Here is a 16,400-nt window from a genome sequence, read left to right as displayed (position 1 = left end):
AAAACAGAAGAATTTATATATTTAACCCACATGTTTGTTGCTGATTTCCCTGTTACTCAAACTCCTATGTTCACAAAAACATAATCCTTACATTGTATTCTTTCATTTAAACATAATTAATACAACTTATTTCTCATTTAGGTGTTCACCACACAATATTCAGTGCTTTCAGTCGGATTGCTTATTTATGGATTAGGAATATGATTTAGATAAATGGTAACCCACCAGGTATTGATGATGTCCATCACTGTCCTATACATGATGACTTTAGAATTTGTTTAACCTCCACCAAACTAAATTTGCTAGAATGAAGCAGATATTGAAGAAAGGTGCTACAAATATACCTGGAACTTTAAGCTACTTATGATTGTTGTGTATTTGACATGGCATACTTTATGGGTGTTCCTGCCCTTTGTAAGACTAAGCCAAGATTTGAAAGAAGTAAGATCTCTTGGGCATTGATCCAAAATAATTCTTAAATTGAATAACACAGGGCTTCAAGATTGAATTATTGGAGTATTTCACAAATAATTAGTCACCAATGGAAAATGACCGCTGGTTCCACTGGCTTCCCTTGTGATTGCCCCTTTTTAATTCATTAGATCACTTTTAGAATAGAACAGAACGCTTTTTAGATACATCTCCCCCACGGCTCTCAATTGGTTTTGGAAGATCCGTTTCTATGATGCTTAAGCAGACACGCTATTTTCAGTTCTGACAGATGCTGAGCATTATGGAACTTGTAGTTTAATCACAACTGGAAAGCGACCTTCTGCTTAAACCTAATGTTATTACATTATCTGATCAATCTATACTTGCAGCCCCATCATTTTGAAAAATATCCAGTCATTCAACTATAAAAACAAACCTTATGATATATCTGAGGGCAATGTTCTCCTATTAACCTTCCATCCAATTCAAAATTAGAGATTATATTTATGTGAGTTTTTGGAACGAAAGATTCCAATGTCTGTTTCAGTCTTCTTGATCTATGAATTTCTGGTTCATTGCAATGAAGACAACCTAAGGAAAATAAAATAAACATTTAAATGTAAAAAAAATTCCAATGACACATTTTAAATATATATTGCATGAGTTGTTTTAAAGATCATTTACCATTCAATGGCCAGTGAAAGTCATGACAATAGCTCATCAAATTTAGCAGCCTACTTTAAAAAACAGGAACACAAAGTTGAAGGGTTAAAAACCCCTTCTGTCACGTACCTCAGTCCAGCGCCGATGTCCCTCAGTGCTGGCTTGGGTCCGCCTTTGCTCCTGAGACCTAATGCGCATGCGTGGCAATGGCCACGTTCGCATTAGGATTTTGCCATAGTAAAAGCATTATACTATGCTTCCTATGGGGATTCGGGTGATGCTGGACATCGCCATGCATAGCGTGATGACGTTAAGTGTCAGTTAGGCGACCAAAAGTCACCTAACAGCGTGGAAGTCCCTCTAGGTGGAGTTAACCAAGCAAGCTAGGTGGAGTTAACCAAGCAAGCTAGGTGGAGTTAATCAAGCAAGCTAATTACTGCAATAATTAGCTTTGCAGGTTTAAGGGTGATGGGACAGTGCACCCTTACCACTTCACTGAGCTGAAGTTGTCTGGGTACCTACAAGTGTAATACAGACTCCACCATACCTCACGTTTCTCTGTCCACTTTTGTCCTCCTCATCCAGCTTGGTCACAATGGTTCACTTTTCATTCTCTTTGTATGCTTGCCTTTTCAACATAAAACATTTACTTTTCAGATTTATCAATTCTTATAAACAGCATTATTACACCCCTGCCTTTTAATCTACTGGCGTTCTATTTTCTATCATCTACCGATGTTCTATTTTCAAATGTAAATTCACATACAACTTCACATCGTTCTTCGTATTCATCTCACGCCACAACCAAACGCCACCCTATACACTATTAGTTCTGCTTATTCTCTCTTGAAGCTCCTACAACTGGAACAAACTAGTATGCAGATATATGAACGAATAGCACGAAAAAAACTGCTTAGAAAAACAGAAGATAATGTGAAAAGGAAAATGCTGATTCCTGATGCTCAGGGAAGTGGTTATATCTCTTCTAGCTCATTTCACAGTAATATCCTACTAAGCAGTTCTGCTCTGACACAATGTGGCATTAATCATTGCTGGAAAGGAGCTCTTCACAAGCAGTTATCAGAAGACTATGAGAGCAATGATTCTGACAAGTGACTTGATCTTGGCAGCTAGATAAGCACTATTGTTTCTCCTGTGTCTGAATGACAGCACTATCAACTCACAAAAATCAAATTTTTTTTATAAAATCATACAAAGCACTGGAGATAACATGGATTTTTTCTCCCATCTCTGTGACACTAAGGAAGGAAAAAAATTATAATACTATATATGAGAGGGATAATCAAAGCACCAAAACAACTTTAGTTTAATTAAATGGTTTTGGTGTCTAAATCATGCCCCTGCCCTCTGACGTCATATTCCGTCTCCCAACCTCACTCTGCGGCGCGCGAGGGAGCTGAGCAGACAGCTCAGAGGAAGTGCTCCCTCGCCAGCTGCCCGCCAGCACCGCCCAGCAGATCGCCCGCCCAGAGGGCTTGTCAGTTAGCCGCAAGGCTAACAAGGCATTTGCCCTGGGCATTTGGGGGCGGTGTTTTTTGCCGCCCCCTGGAAAATGCCGCCCAAGGCAAATGCCTTGTTAGCCTCGCGGCTAATACGCCCCTGCGTATGATAGCAGACATAAAACAAGTTTAAATGGTGAATGCAGTATTGCCTGCGCAGAGGCATATTTTGTCAGACCATGGTAATGCACAGTACATTTTTCACATCAATACCGCTTTGAATGACAATTGGCTATTCATATCATCTGTATATCCAGTCTACGCCTACATATAATAATCATTTAAGCCAAGTCTTAGTCACTAAATACGTACTCAGTGGGTCATGCTTAGGAACTTATGTTTATATTGCATTAGGCATGGAAAGCAAGTTCGTATGAGCGGTTGGAGGGGAAGAGCGGTGGTAGCAACAGAAGAGATAAAGGGGCCCCTTATATGTGATTAAAAGTTGTGCATATTATATGCAGGTGCTAGGTATAAGATGGCCAATGAGTGCAGCGCTTGTTTAAATGTGCGGTAGAGATGGAGTGTATACCTCTTAATAAGTCGCAGTTATGTTCAGGTCCATGAGTGTTAAGCGGGCTCTTCTCAAGCCAGATGTATGCGCTAAATGTTTTAAACAAAGCTCAACGCATGTGGCTACCTGTGTCTCAGTGAGGCAGTATGTGGCAATATGGCATATGTTATGGCCTAGGGTGTTATTTTTATATGTCTTTTGTCGAATACCCTACGGCTAAGCAGGTGTAAACATAGAAACATAGAAACATAGAATGTGACGGCAGATAAGAACCATTCGGCCCATCTAGTCTGCCCAGTTTTCTAAATACTTTCATTAGTCCCTGGCCTTATCTTATAGTTAGGATAGCCTTATGCCTATCCCACGCATGCTTAAACTCCTTTACTGTGTTAACCTCTACCACTTCAGCTGGAAGGCTATTCCATGCATCCACTACCCTCTCAGTAAAGTAATACTTCCTGATATTATTTTTAAACCTTTGTCCCTCTAATTTAAGACTATGTCCTCTTGTTGTGGTAGTTTTTCTTCTTTTAAATATAGTCTCCTCCTTTACTGTGTTGATTCCCTTTATGTATTTAAATGTTTCTATCATATCCCCCCTGTCTCGTCTTTCCTCCATGCTATACATGTTAAGATCCTTTAACCTTTCCTGGTAAGTTTTATCCTGCAATCCATGAACCAGTTTAGTAGCCCTTCTTTGAACTCTCTCTAAGGTATCAATATCCTTCTGAAGATAGGGTCTCCAGTACTGTGTACAGTACTCCAAGTGAGGTCTCACCAGTGTTCTGTACAATGGCATGAGCACTTCCCTCTTTCTACTGCTAATACCTCTCCCTATACAACCAAGCATTCTGCTAGCATTTCCTGCTGCTCTATTACATTGTCTGCCTACCTTTAAGTCATCAGAAATAATCACCCCTAAATCCCTTTCCTCAGATGTTGAGGTTAGGACTCTATCAAATATTCTGTACTCTGCCCTTGGGTTTTTACGTCCAAGATGCATTAGCTTGCACTTATCCACATTAAATGTCAGTTGCCACAACTCTGACCATTTTTCTAGTCTACCTAAATCATTTTCCATTTGGCTTATCCCTCCTGGAACATCAACCCTGTTACATATCTTAGTATCATCCGCAAAAAGACACACCTTACCATCAAGACCTTCTGCAATATCACTAATAAAAATATTAAAGAGAATGGGTCCAAGTACAGATCCCTGAGGTACCCCACTGGTGACAAGCCCAAGCTTCGAATATACTCCATTGACTACAACCCTCTGTTGCCTGTCACTCAGCCACTGCCTTACCCATTCAACAATATTGGAATCCAAACTCAAAGATTGTAGTTTGTTGATAAGCCTTCTATGTGCAACAGTGTCAAAAGCCTTACTGAAATCGAGGTAAGCAATGTCTACTGCACCACCCTGATCTATAATTTTAGTTACCCAATCAAAAAAATCAATAAGATTAGTTTGGCATGATCTCCCTGAAGTAAACCCATGTTGTCTCTGATCTTGAAATCCATGTGTTTTTAGATGTTCAACAATCCTATCCTTTAACATGGTTTCCATCACTTTCCCCACTACTGAAGTTAGGCTTACTGGCCTATAGTTGCCCGACTCCTCCCTATTACCTTTCTTGTGAATGGGCACAACATTCGCTAACTTCCAATCTTCTGGGACTACTCCTGTTATCAATGATTGGTTAAATAAATCTGTTAATGGTTTTGCTAGTACACCACTAAGCTCTTTTAATAGCTTTGGGTGTATTCCATCAGGTCCCATTGACTTATTTGTCTTTACTTTTGACAGTTGAAATAGAACCTCTTCCTCTGTAAACTCACGTGTAATAAATGACTCATTTATCCTTTTTCTTAACTGAGGTCCCTTTCCTTCATTTTCATCTGTAAATACCGAACAAAAATATTCATTGAGGCAGTCAGCTAGACCTTTATCCTCATCTACATACCTTCCTTCTTTTGTTTTTAATCTAACTAATCCTTGTTTTACTTTTCTTTTCTCATTTATGTATCTAAAAAAGGTTTTGTCCCCCTTTTTTACTGACTGTGCTATTTTCTCTTCTGTGTGTGATTTGGAAGCTCTTATAACTTGCTTAGCCTCTTTCTGCCTAATCTTATAGGTCATTCTGTCTTCCTCACTCTGGGTTTTTTTATAATTACTAAATGCTAACTTTTTGTTTTTTACTATTTTGGCTACATCTGTGGAGTACCACAGTGGTTTCTTGAATTTTTTGCTTTTACTGACAAGTGTATGCTACTAGCTGCGCAAGTATGATTTAGACTGGTTACTTAACAGCAATCGTCTAACATGTATCAGTAACGCTAACAATAATCTATCTATTCTTGGTATGACAGCGTATAAAAAAAGCAGTAAATGTAGGTTAAACTGTATTTTGCATTGAAATACGAGCATTGCTGTAAGGTCAAGTGTTCAGTGTTACATTGCAAATTTATAACGAAAATATAGACAGCAGTTAGGGTGAAAAGCAAATAAAATATGTAAATAACTTCAACAGACTATATGTAATATATCATCCTAAATAGGCAGTATTGCTGCATGTTGTGGAGTGAGTGATGCTATGTCCGTTGTAATAGGTGAGAGCCATTCCCACTCCCGCCGGTGTGGACCCCATGTGGCCGTCAATCCTCCATCTGACCACCCCAGGCCATGTCCAGTCTACCCGCGTGGCGCCCTGTGGCACCGTGGGCACTCAGAGTCCGGATCAGTCCATCAGACCCCCCCAACAAAAGTCCATACATATTCAAATTAGTTTTACATATAACGGGTTCTGTAATATCAGATGAACCAGATGAACCATTCTTAAATCTGGCTTTGTTAAAGGAACACTATAGTCACCTAAATTACTTTAGCTAAATAAAGCAGTTTTAGTGTATAGATCATTTCCCCGCAATTTCCCTGCTCAATTCACTGTCATTTAGGAGTTAAATCAATTTGTTTCTGTTTATGCAGCCCTAGCTACACCTCCCCTGGCTATGATTGACAGAGCCTGCATGAAAATAAACATGGTTTCACTTTCAAACAGATGTAATTTACCTTAAATAATTGTATCTCAATCTCTAAATTGAACTTTAATCACATACAGGAGGCTCTTGCAGGGTCTAGCAAGCTATTAACATAGCAGGGGATAAGAAAATCTTAATTAAACAGAAATGCAATAAAGAGGGCTCTCTTTAGAGGAAGTATTTTTGGAAGGCAGTGCAAGTCACATGCAGGGAGGTGTGACTAGGGTTCATAAACAAAGGGATTTAACTCCTAAATGGCAGATGATTGAGCAGTGAGGCTGCAGGGGCATGTTCTACACACCAAAACTGCTTAATTAAGCTAAAGTTGTTCAGGTGACTATAGTGTCCCTTTAACCCCTTAAGGACCAAACTTCTGGAATAAAAGGGAATCATGACATGTCACACATGTCATGTGTCCTTAAGGGGTTAATCACACAGGAGGCTCCTGGAGACTCTAGCAGGCTTTTAACATAACAGGAAATACAACATTTTAAATAAAACACACTGTGCAATAAAGGAAGTTTAAACATGAGGTCTTTCTTTACAGGAAATGTGTAGTTCACATGCAGGCTATATAAATGCATGTTAAAATGCATACACATGCAGATGTTCAAGCTTGGCAATATGACACAAAATTATCTGGGATGGGACTAGATTAGTAAAATGCACAGACAAGATTTCCTTAAAGCTTCTATCTGGAATGGATCTGCACCATTGACAGTTGCACATACAAGACAGCCTTATAGCCTCTGGGTTAAACAGCTCTTCAATATTTAAAAATAATGCTCTGATTGACTGTTACAGTCTTTGTAAAAGCTACACTGCTCAGGCTATACATTCCCAGAAATTAGTCTGTGTAAATAAGATACATTGTTATAAGTTACATTATTAGTAAGTCACCTAAAATGTATCAGAACATTGATGTGTCCCTCTTTGTCTGGGTGCAGCGAACTTGTCCCCTTAACCCTACATGAAAAACTGCAATGTTTAAGATTGCTTCTAGACCGTCACTAGAGGTGCTTCCTGTATTTTCACAGGATTTAACTCTGCGAAATGAAGCTGGGCGTCCTCATGCTTTGCATGAGTATGTCCAGCGTCTTCAAATACCCCATAGGAAAGCACTGATTCAATGCTCTCCTATGCGAAATGCTTAGGAGAGCAGGTACACAGGAACTCGCCCCCATTAGGTTTCCCCATCTCCATGATATCGTGGGAGGAGAAACCTGTCACGGCTCCCAGCATCTCTGACATTATGGCTGCACTCAAACTAAGCAGCCACGCCGTCAGAGATATTTCAAACTTACCTTGGGCTCGGCAGGCAGCTACTCGGTCTCCCTCCGTTCCGGTCTCAAGTGGGTGCGAAGTTCTTAGAAACACCCGGTCGGGCTTTTATAAGAAACTTACCTTTGCACTCATCAAGGATGGCGCCGACGTACGTGCGTCGTCACGTTATAGACGCGCATGCATGTTTTGGGGTAAGAGGTCAGAGACAGCCTATTACACCCAAATTACCTTTTTGTCAGTGCCCTGTCGTGGTTTTCACTAGCTGGTTATCTGAGAGTGTGTTCCGGATTTCGTTTTTCTGGTATTTGACTTTGGCTTTGTTTTGACTTCCCTGATTTCTGGTATTCTTGACTTCTGGCTTTTCTCATTCTGTTGTGTCTCATTCTGTATCCCTGACCTCGGCAAGTATTTTGACTATTCTGCGGTACGCTAAGTCCGGCCATTCTAAGGTCCGGTTAGACGTTGTCCTAGCTGTGATACTATTCTGCGTGCTGGATCAACTATAATCCTGACAAAACCCGATCCAGCACAGAGGTAAGTGAAAATAAATGTTTTTTGTTTTTTTTAAATCCTTTTTTGACAGGGGGTGGGGGCGAGTTTGTATTCCTAACACTATAGTGTTTCTTTAAAGAGATGGTTACGTAGGGAGGAAACAATACTCAAGTCTATCAAGTTTAGTCTTTCAAATACCTGTGTTATTGCTGTAGATCTAAAAGAAGGCAAAAACAAATTGAAGAGATTTCCACTTTTGACAAAAAATCCTTCTACTCCATTTTAACGGTAAGATTTCTCTTTGGATCAACAAAGAAACTTTCACCCTTTCACCCTTATATCACTGTGCTTTTGATGTGTGCAATTTATTATTACAATAGATCAGGGTGTCCATAAGCAATCTAATCCAAATTTCATGCCATTAATGCCAATTTCTCAAGATCATAGCAACAAAGGGATCTTCTCCCAAGGAAGTTCACCCACATTAAAAATTAAACAATATTAAAAAACAAAAGTAGTCTCTTCCTTAACCCAGTTCCCCATAGGTAGGAAGAGAAGACTTCCTTAAACATAAACAATTCAGAAGGGTTCTCTGCAGTAAATATATTTTGGATCTGTCCCAATAAAGCATTTTGGTGGCTCCATGGTATGTTCGAGGGCATTAGGCATTTCCCTTCATGTTAGATTTAGCCTTTCATGTATAATGGAGGCAGCATGATCTGGTTGCAGCTGAAACAGTACGTTTAGAATATAAGTAGCCTTGCTGCAACAGTACAAATAATAATAGAAATAAATAAAATACAGAAAACATCTAAAAGTTATGCTTTTCAATTTACATTATAATGTTTATCTAGAGCTCTGGCCCTCCAGATGTTCCTAAATGACAACTCCCATGGTTCCATGGCTATCTATTTAATTCAAAGAATCATGGGAGTTGTAGTTCAGCAACATTTGCAGAGTCAGTATTTGGAAAACCCTGATCTAGAGAGTCATTTTATGTCTGATATGGTTCACCATACAGTGAGGTAAAAAAGTATTTGATCCCCTGCTGATTTTGAATGTTTGCCCACTGACAAATAAATAATTAGTCTTTTATTTTAATGATAGGTGTATTTTAACAGTCAGAGACATAATAACAAAAAATAAAACAGAAAAAATGCATGTCAAATAAGTTATAAATTGATTTGCATGTCAATGAGTGAAATAAGTATTTGACTCCTTTGACTTAGTATTTGGTGGCAAAAACCTTGTTGGCAATCACAGAGGTAAGATGTTTCTTGTAGTTGAACACCAGATTTGCACACATCTTTGGAGGGATTTTGTCCCACTCTTCTATGCAGATCCTCTCCAAGTCATTAAGGTTTCGAGGCTGACGTTTGGCAACTCGAGCCTTCAGCTCCCTCCACAGATTTTCTATGGGATTAAGGTCTGGAGATTGGCTAGGCCATTCCAGGACCTTAATGTGCTTTTTCTTGAGCCACTCCTTTGTTTCTTTGGCTGTGTGTTTTGGGTCATTGTCATGCTGGAATACCCATCCACGACCCATTTTCAATGCCCTGGCTGAGGGAAGGAGGTTCTCACCCAAGATTTGACGGTACATGGCCCTGTCCATCGTCCCTTTGATGCAGTGCAGTTGTCCTATCCCCTCAGCAGAAAAACACCCCCAAAGCATAATGTTTCCACCTCCATGTTTGACGGTGGGGATGGTGTTCTTGGGGTCATAGGCAGCATTCCTCCTCCTGCCAAAGAGCTTGATTTTGGTCTCAGACCACAAAACGTTCACCCAGTTCTCCTCTGAATCATTCAGATGTTCATTAACAAACTTCAGACAGCCTGTACATGTGCTTTCTTGAGCAGGGGGACCTTGTGCGCACTGTAGAATTTTAGTCCTTCACGGCATAGTGTGTTACCAATGGTTTTCTTGTCGACTATGGTCCCAGCTCCCTTGAGATCATTAACAAGATCCTCCCATGTAGTTCTGGGCTGAGTTCTCATGATCATTGAAACTTCACAAGGTGATTTCTTGCATGGAGCACCAGACCAAGGGAGACTGACAGTTATTTTGTGTTTCTTCCATTTGCGAATAATCGCACCAACTTCACCAAGCTGCTTGGCGATGGTCTTGTAGCCCATTCCAGGCTTGTGTAGGTCTACAATCTTGTCCCTGACATCCTTGGACAGCTCTTTGGTCTTGGCCATGGTGGAGAGTTTGGAATCTTTATACAGGTAACGAGTAGAGATTAGGAAACACTCCCTTTTAAGACAGTGCACCCAATCTCAGCTCGTTACCTGAAATCTTGCTGATTGATAGGGGATCAAATACTTATTTCACTCATTGACATGCAAATCAATGTATAACTTTTTAAATTATAGACTGGTAATTTCTTTGTCAGTGGACAAACATTCAAAATCAGCAGGGGATCAAATACTTCCCCCCCTCACTGTATATAATGACATGTTAGAGCATGTTACCTGGTAATGCAGACTGCAGAAGTGCTACGGACTTCCCTCCAGGGGCAGCACACATATCTAGCACCCTTTCCCCATCTTTGACATCTAGGGCCAACACAGGAAGGAGCGAAGAGGCGTTTAATATGTAATAATCTTTAAGTTTGCCATTCTGATGCCGCTGAGAAGGAAATTTGCCAGGATTTTTATTACCGTAACACTTTAACGCCTCTGTGTGCTGTGATAAGACTTTTTTAAACAGTAAGCGATAGCCCTTGAAGTGTAGCTGTTTCTCTAGTTCCCAGGGGGATGCGAAATTGTTCAGCATGACAGCATATTGCCAGATTTCAGGAGTCGTAAGAATTTCCCTAAAGATAATAAATAAAAGATTTCAGTGCACACAATATTTTATCTTTTTCCGTTTCCAGCTACTAAGGTAAATGACTGTTAGATAGCAATCTGACAGAACTAGAGGCTATGGTCTGTTTTGGTACCGCAATAACTTTTGTAAGAGGTAGACATTAAACAAATACAAACAATATATTCTTTATATAGTTTGTCACTCACAAGTTTAGCGAGAAAAGTTCATTGCACAATAATCTGATTTGGAGATAATATTCCTTAATTGCCACTCAGTAAATACGCTTTTTCTTTTCTTCCCATATTCTTGCTATGTCTATAGATCCTATGCTGCCCAGATGGCAAATTCATGCTAGAAGCCACTTTGCCATACAACCTCGGTGATATATATATATATATATATATATATATACATATATATATATATATATATATATATATATATATATCTCATGTGCCCTATCTAGGCACAATCATGCCACAGCCAAGGTTTTATTTTATGCTCTAGTTGCAAAAGTTGGCCAAGGTTTATAGTGTTTTCCATTTAAAGCCAGTAAAACAGCACCTATGCAAAGATGACCCATAAGTTTACCCGTTTTAATGGCTGCAGTCTGACCTAAACTACTCTCTCCTTGAGAAGATGACAATGGAACAAGAGGTGTATACTGTTTTTAGTTTTCAGATTTATGCAGACCCCTGTTCTAAAGCTCTTTTTTGCAGACTTACGAGGTTTACAATATTTCACAATTTCAGAATGATCCTCGAAGTCACTGTGCATTAAGCAGCAGGCTGGTGTCTGTAAGCTTTGCTCTGGGGTTGGTAGTTATGAATAGGCGATCCAGGATGTTGTTAAGAAAGTGTCCATAGATTGGGAAACACGCTCAGCCTGTACAACAATTCTATCATTATTCTTGTCTGTATTTTAATTTGTTATAATAAAAAGTATTTTATATGCATCACACAGCGTAGTTCTTACTTGAACGTGAGAAGAAACAGTAAAGGCCATTGGTATTGTAGGAATTTTGAATTCAAGTCACAGGGTTGTTGTTGCTATTGTTTGTTCTATCAAATTCCCTACCCTCGTCACATCGGGTGACATGGCCGCACCGGAAGCGAGGCTGAAACAGCTGGATGTCAGCTTACCCGTGTAGGACGCCTGCACCCCACCAAAAGTGGGGGTATGGGATCCTTATGGGGAGGTGTGTGTGTTTAGAGCATATGCTAAGATTCTCTTATGTTGATTGTGTGCATGCACCAGAGGGGACCTGTCTGGGGGCATATGCACATGACTTCACTGATGTGGTAGTGTGCATGCGCCACACCAGTTGTGCAGGACACATTTGCAGTACAGGGTAGGGTAGTCTGATGCTGCTACAGCACATAGCTACCCAAGAAGTGTACTGCCCAGCTTCAAAAGCACTGTAAAGGTAAAATGCATTTGTTCCTTGTCCGTCTATCATACCATGGGCACATATTTATCATCCAGAAAAAAAAGGCCTGTGCATGAGAACTGAGAGTGTAAAAGGAGAACAGGTAACAGTGATGAGGGCATGGATGTGAGTGTACTTTCTAATTACAAATGATCTGGAGGAATGTGTACACTTCTGAAAACCTTTGTAAGAAATAATCAGAATTTTATATTGAGTCATGGACGACACAGAAAGTCAATGGAAGCATTAAAGGGACAATCAAGCACCGTAAAAAACTTTGCCGGAATGACATGTTATGGTGCAAGAAAGTCCCATGCACCGTTTTATCTTCAGGGGTTAAACCGTTAAGTCTTCAGTCCAGCGCCGTCAACCCTGCCTCAAGTAGAAGAGGGAAGTTCTACTTTGGGGAATCTGTATTTTTGACAGACATCTTTAGAAGAAGAGATGTAGGAAAGAAGAAGCTAAGTTGATACCAAAACTGATTGTGGCCTTGCTGCCAAATATCCAGTGCTTATTGAATGTGTATTTGTGTAATGACTACACTGACAGTTACACATTAAACGTACCTGACACTGGTCCACGTGCTTCCCAGTTCTTTTGTATATATTTTCTCAAAGTAATTAAGCACTAATTGGCAAACTTGCTTCTGTAGTCTTCCCATCTATTTCTCCCTGTGTGGCATTGTAACAGAATAAAAATAAAGATAATTTTGCTTCCACAATTTATATTATAAGCAGCTGTGTATTTGTAACTGAATAAGGTAATATGTTTGTTGATCATTGCGAAAACACATGAATGTTATTGGACTAAATGGAAAAAAAGACCAAACTGACATAACTCAAAGATTTATCACGGATCAGTGCTTATATTTGATTCAGCGGCAAAACTACCAGCTGCACCGGGACCCACACGCTAAGGGAGTCCATCGGGTGGCCCGAGCAGATAGGGCCACCCAATTGATGTATGTCCTTTTGCATTTGTATCTGTGTGAGTGTCTGTGTATCTTTCTATCTGCATGTGGGTATATCTGTGTATATGCATGTGTGCCTGCATGAGTAACTGTGTATCTGTGTGTGTCAGTGTATCTGAATGTGTGTCAGTGTGTGCCCCAGTGTATCTGTGCATCTGTATGAGTGTCATTCTGTGTATCTGTATGACTGTGTATCTGCATGTGCATCAGTGTGTGTCTATGTATCTGCATTTGTAAATCTGTGTGTCTGTGAATCTGTATATATGTCAGTGTGTATCTGGATGTGTGTCAGTGGGTGTACCTGTGTATATCTGGATGTGCGTCAATTTGTATATCTGTTCCATACATCTCAGCATTCAAACTAACCCCTGCATTCAAATATCAACACTACATACAAACACATCCCTACATTCAAATGCAACACTACACACAAATAAACCACAAGTATAAAACAACCTGCAAATTCTCTTCTCACTGCTAATGTCCACTGTTGTCATTACAAAGGTTATGCATATACCATAAGCGTATGTGCTTTGTGACTTTTAAAGAAGCTGTCACCAAAAAAATGTTTTGAGCATTTCATTAAGTTTTTCTAAAATGCTCAGTAAGACAAACTATATCTTAAGACAAAGTAATTTGTCTTATGGTAAAAGCATAACATGAGAAGAGGCAGACCTAAGTTTTATCACTTCCCCCAAACATCGCTAGAGATGGCTGTGGGGATAAGGCTTTTCAGTGCTATCTGCAAGTTCCTAGTGGCCTGAACATAGTGCAAGCACATCTATTGATGCAGTCATGTTTTTGGGGACATTTCCCTGGTGTCCCCAAAAATAGGACATCAGAGAACCAAGTTAGGACAGCGGGACAAGACCCAAATATTGCGACTGAGCCACCGAAATTAGGTTGCCGAAGGTTGGGGCACCTGCAACACTAGTCAGCTCCTGGCGGAAAACACAGTAGGAGCTAAATATTGAGGGTGGCACCACAGGGAACATCATCAGGTTAAATTACTCACCTCTGCTGCACCCCCAGATCACCATTGCCAAAATATGTGAATACCTCACAAGGTAACAGAGCCACTTTAAAGTTTTTTTTTTTTATTAGAAGTTTTAAAAGATACAATGGGCATAGAATTAGAATTTGTGATAACCAGCTCCAGCGGGGGAGACCTAATGCGCATGTGCGGCATTGGTCACACGCGCGCATTAGACCTCCCCATAGGAAAGCATTATTTAATTAATACTTTCCTATGGGGATTCCGGTGATGCTCGAGGTTCTCATGCATAGCGTGAGGACGTCCAGTATCGTTTAAAAATCACTTTTTAGGTTTTAATAACCCAGAAGTTCCCTTAGTGGCTGTCTGATAGATAGACAGACACAAGAGGAGGACTTAACCCTGCAAGGTAATTATTGCAGTTTATAAAAACTGCAATAATTACACTTGCAGGGTTAAGGGTGATGGGAGTTGGCACCCAGACCACTCCAATGGACAGAAGTGGTTAGGGTGCCTGGAGTGTACCTTTAAGCAAGATATTTTTGTGCCCTGCAAAAGTGACAAAGACTGGGTGATTCTACAAAGCATGCTCACAGTAGGAGCTGTGGGGTGCTACTCACTAATTTTGGGCGGAGTATTGGGTTAAATAACAAGAATCACACATGTGACAAACACACAGAATATTGTTGTTTTGTGTGTTTCCATATATGTCCGGATATATGACCTTTATTACACTCATACAGACAGTTTGCTATTAATTCAGTGTCAGGTCCTTGTTGGATTCAATCTTTTAATACAATATTTAAAGTAAGGAATCACGGTTGCATGCATGCTTACTCACCCACAGCTCTGTAGCAAGCATGGGCTGACCTACTGTGCATTAACAGATAAATAAAAAATAAAATAAAAAAATGGCAGCATCCATAAACAACGTGCAATGCAGCACAAACACTTCCGGGTGACGGAGATCGTCATGGTAACCGCCACAGCAGCTCCTAGGTCACAGCATTGGTCCTTCGCGCTCATTGGCTGCGCTTCACCACGTGACTCAGTCAGAGCCTTTATCTCATTGAAGGCAATGGTAGGGTTAACTCATTCTCGCCGGGCTCATTAACCCCTTGAGTTCCAGAATGACTTTGCATTAGCCCCACATCCTGATACCTTATTATGTTTTTATTGTATTTGCTAGTGATCATTGTGCTGTACATGGAAAGATAGAGCTCACATGGTGCAACAGAGGGTCTTAAAACACCTTGTGATTGGTTTCATGAAATCACTGGAAAGGAAAAAATTAGATTGCAGGAAGGTGACTCTAGAACAGGTCACTATGGTGATAAGGAAACAATTTGGGTGTAATTTTGTATTACATTAACCCCTTAAAGGGACTCTATAGGCACCCAGACAACTTAATCTGTGGGTGCAGTGCCCCTGTCCCCATAACATTGCCTGACTTTGAAAGGGGTGGGGGGCACAGTTTTTAACCCTTTAGTCGGTGGGGAGCCGCAGAGGCAGTGGGATGTGATAAAGTTGGGAATACAGGTTTGTATTCCTAATGCTCCTATAGGGTTCCTTAAAGGACCAAGATTCAGTTTGCTTGTTTTGTACTTAAAGTGGATCCGTCACTCTTCAGTATACTCTTTATGAAACACTGATAAAGAATGTCTTATAATTTCATTGAAATTCCAACGCCTTCCAAAGATACCACAAGATTTTATGGGCAAGCTTGAGATTGACAAAAGTTGCCAAAATGCAGCGTTCTGAGTTCTGACGTCTACTTTTGTCCAGTCCCAGAAGCCGTCACAAATGATGGCTGTGGGATTCAGACTCTGTCTATGGAGCATCCTGCGATATCACGGGATCCTCCATAGACTTCAGTGTTGCATAGTACAGCACTGACTTGGCTTGAGGTGAGTAAAACTTACCTTTCCCTGCACCCCATGGCCACCCCGACCCACACCAGTTCTGTCACCTTTGGGATTGTTTGCAAAATATGCAAAGATCCCCAAATGTGACAGTTCCGTTTTAAGGACCAACGCAATTTTTGCTTTGTGTGTGTTCAACAGCAATTAACATATTTGTATTTTATTTTTTACACCAGCACAAATTATATGCTGTTTTAAAGGACAAGGACAATAGGAGCTTTAATTTGATGTGACACAAAATTTTATTTAAATTTGTGCAATTATAAATTCTTTAAATATATGTATTTTTATCACCGTTTTGGCAATAATACTGTGCAAAATATTAGTGC

General features: G+C 40.2%; 1 protein-coding gene across 2 annotated transcripts in view; it reads right to left on the bottom strand.

Annotated features, from left to right (window-relative positions):
- Positions 1–15,061, bottom strand: part of NSUN3 (NOP2/Sun RNA methyltransferase 3) — a 40,284-nt gene extending 25,223 nt beyond the window's left edge. Inside the window, exons 1-4 of one of the 2 annotated variants that reach the window (XM_063448748.1) lie at positions 14,991–15,061; positions 12,752–12,856; positions 10,420–10,763; positions 869–1,023 (exon numbers count right to left, since the gene is read on the bottom strand). In XM_063448748.1, coding sequence (XP_063304818.1) covers positions 869–1,023; positions 10,420–10,763; positions 12,752–12,846 — 594 coding nt within the window. In that variant the 5' untranslated portion in view covers positions 12,847–12,856; positions 14,991–15,061. The remainder of the gene's footprint in view (positions 1–868; positions 1,024–10,419; positions 10,764–12,751; positions 12,857–14,990) is intronic. The other variant, XM_063448758.1, reaches the window with a different exon arrangement.
- Positions 15,062–16,400: the final 1,339 nt, after the last annotated feature.

This window comes from Pelobates fuscus, chromosome 1, assembly GCF_036172605.1.
Source record: "Pelobates fuscus isolate aPelFus1 chromosome 1, aPelFus1.pri, whole genome shotgun sequence".
Taxonomy (NCBI): domain Eukaryota; kingdom Metazoa; phylum Chordata; class Amphibia; order Anura; family Pelobatidae; genus Pelobates; species Pelobates fuscus.
This window is presented reverse-complemented; position numbering and strand designations above follow the sequence as displayed.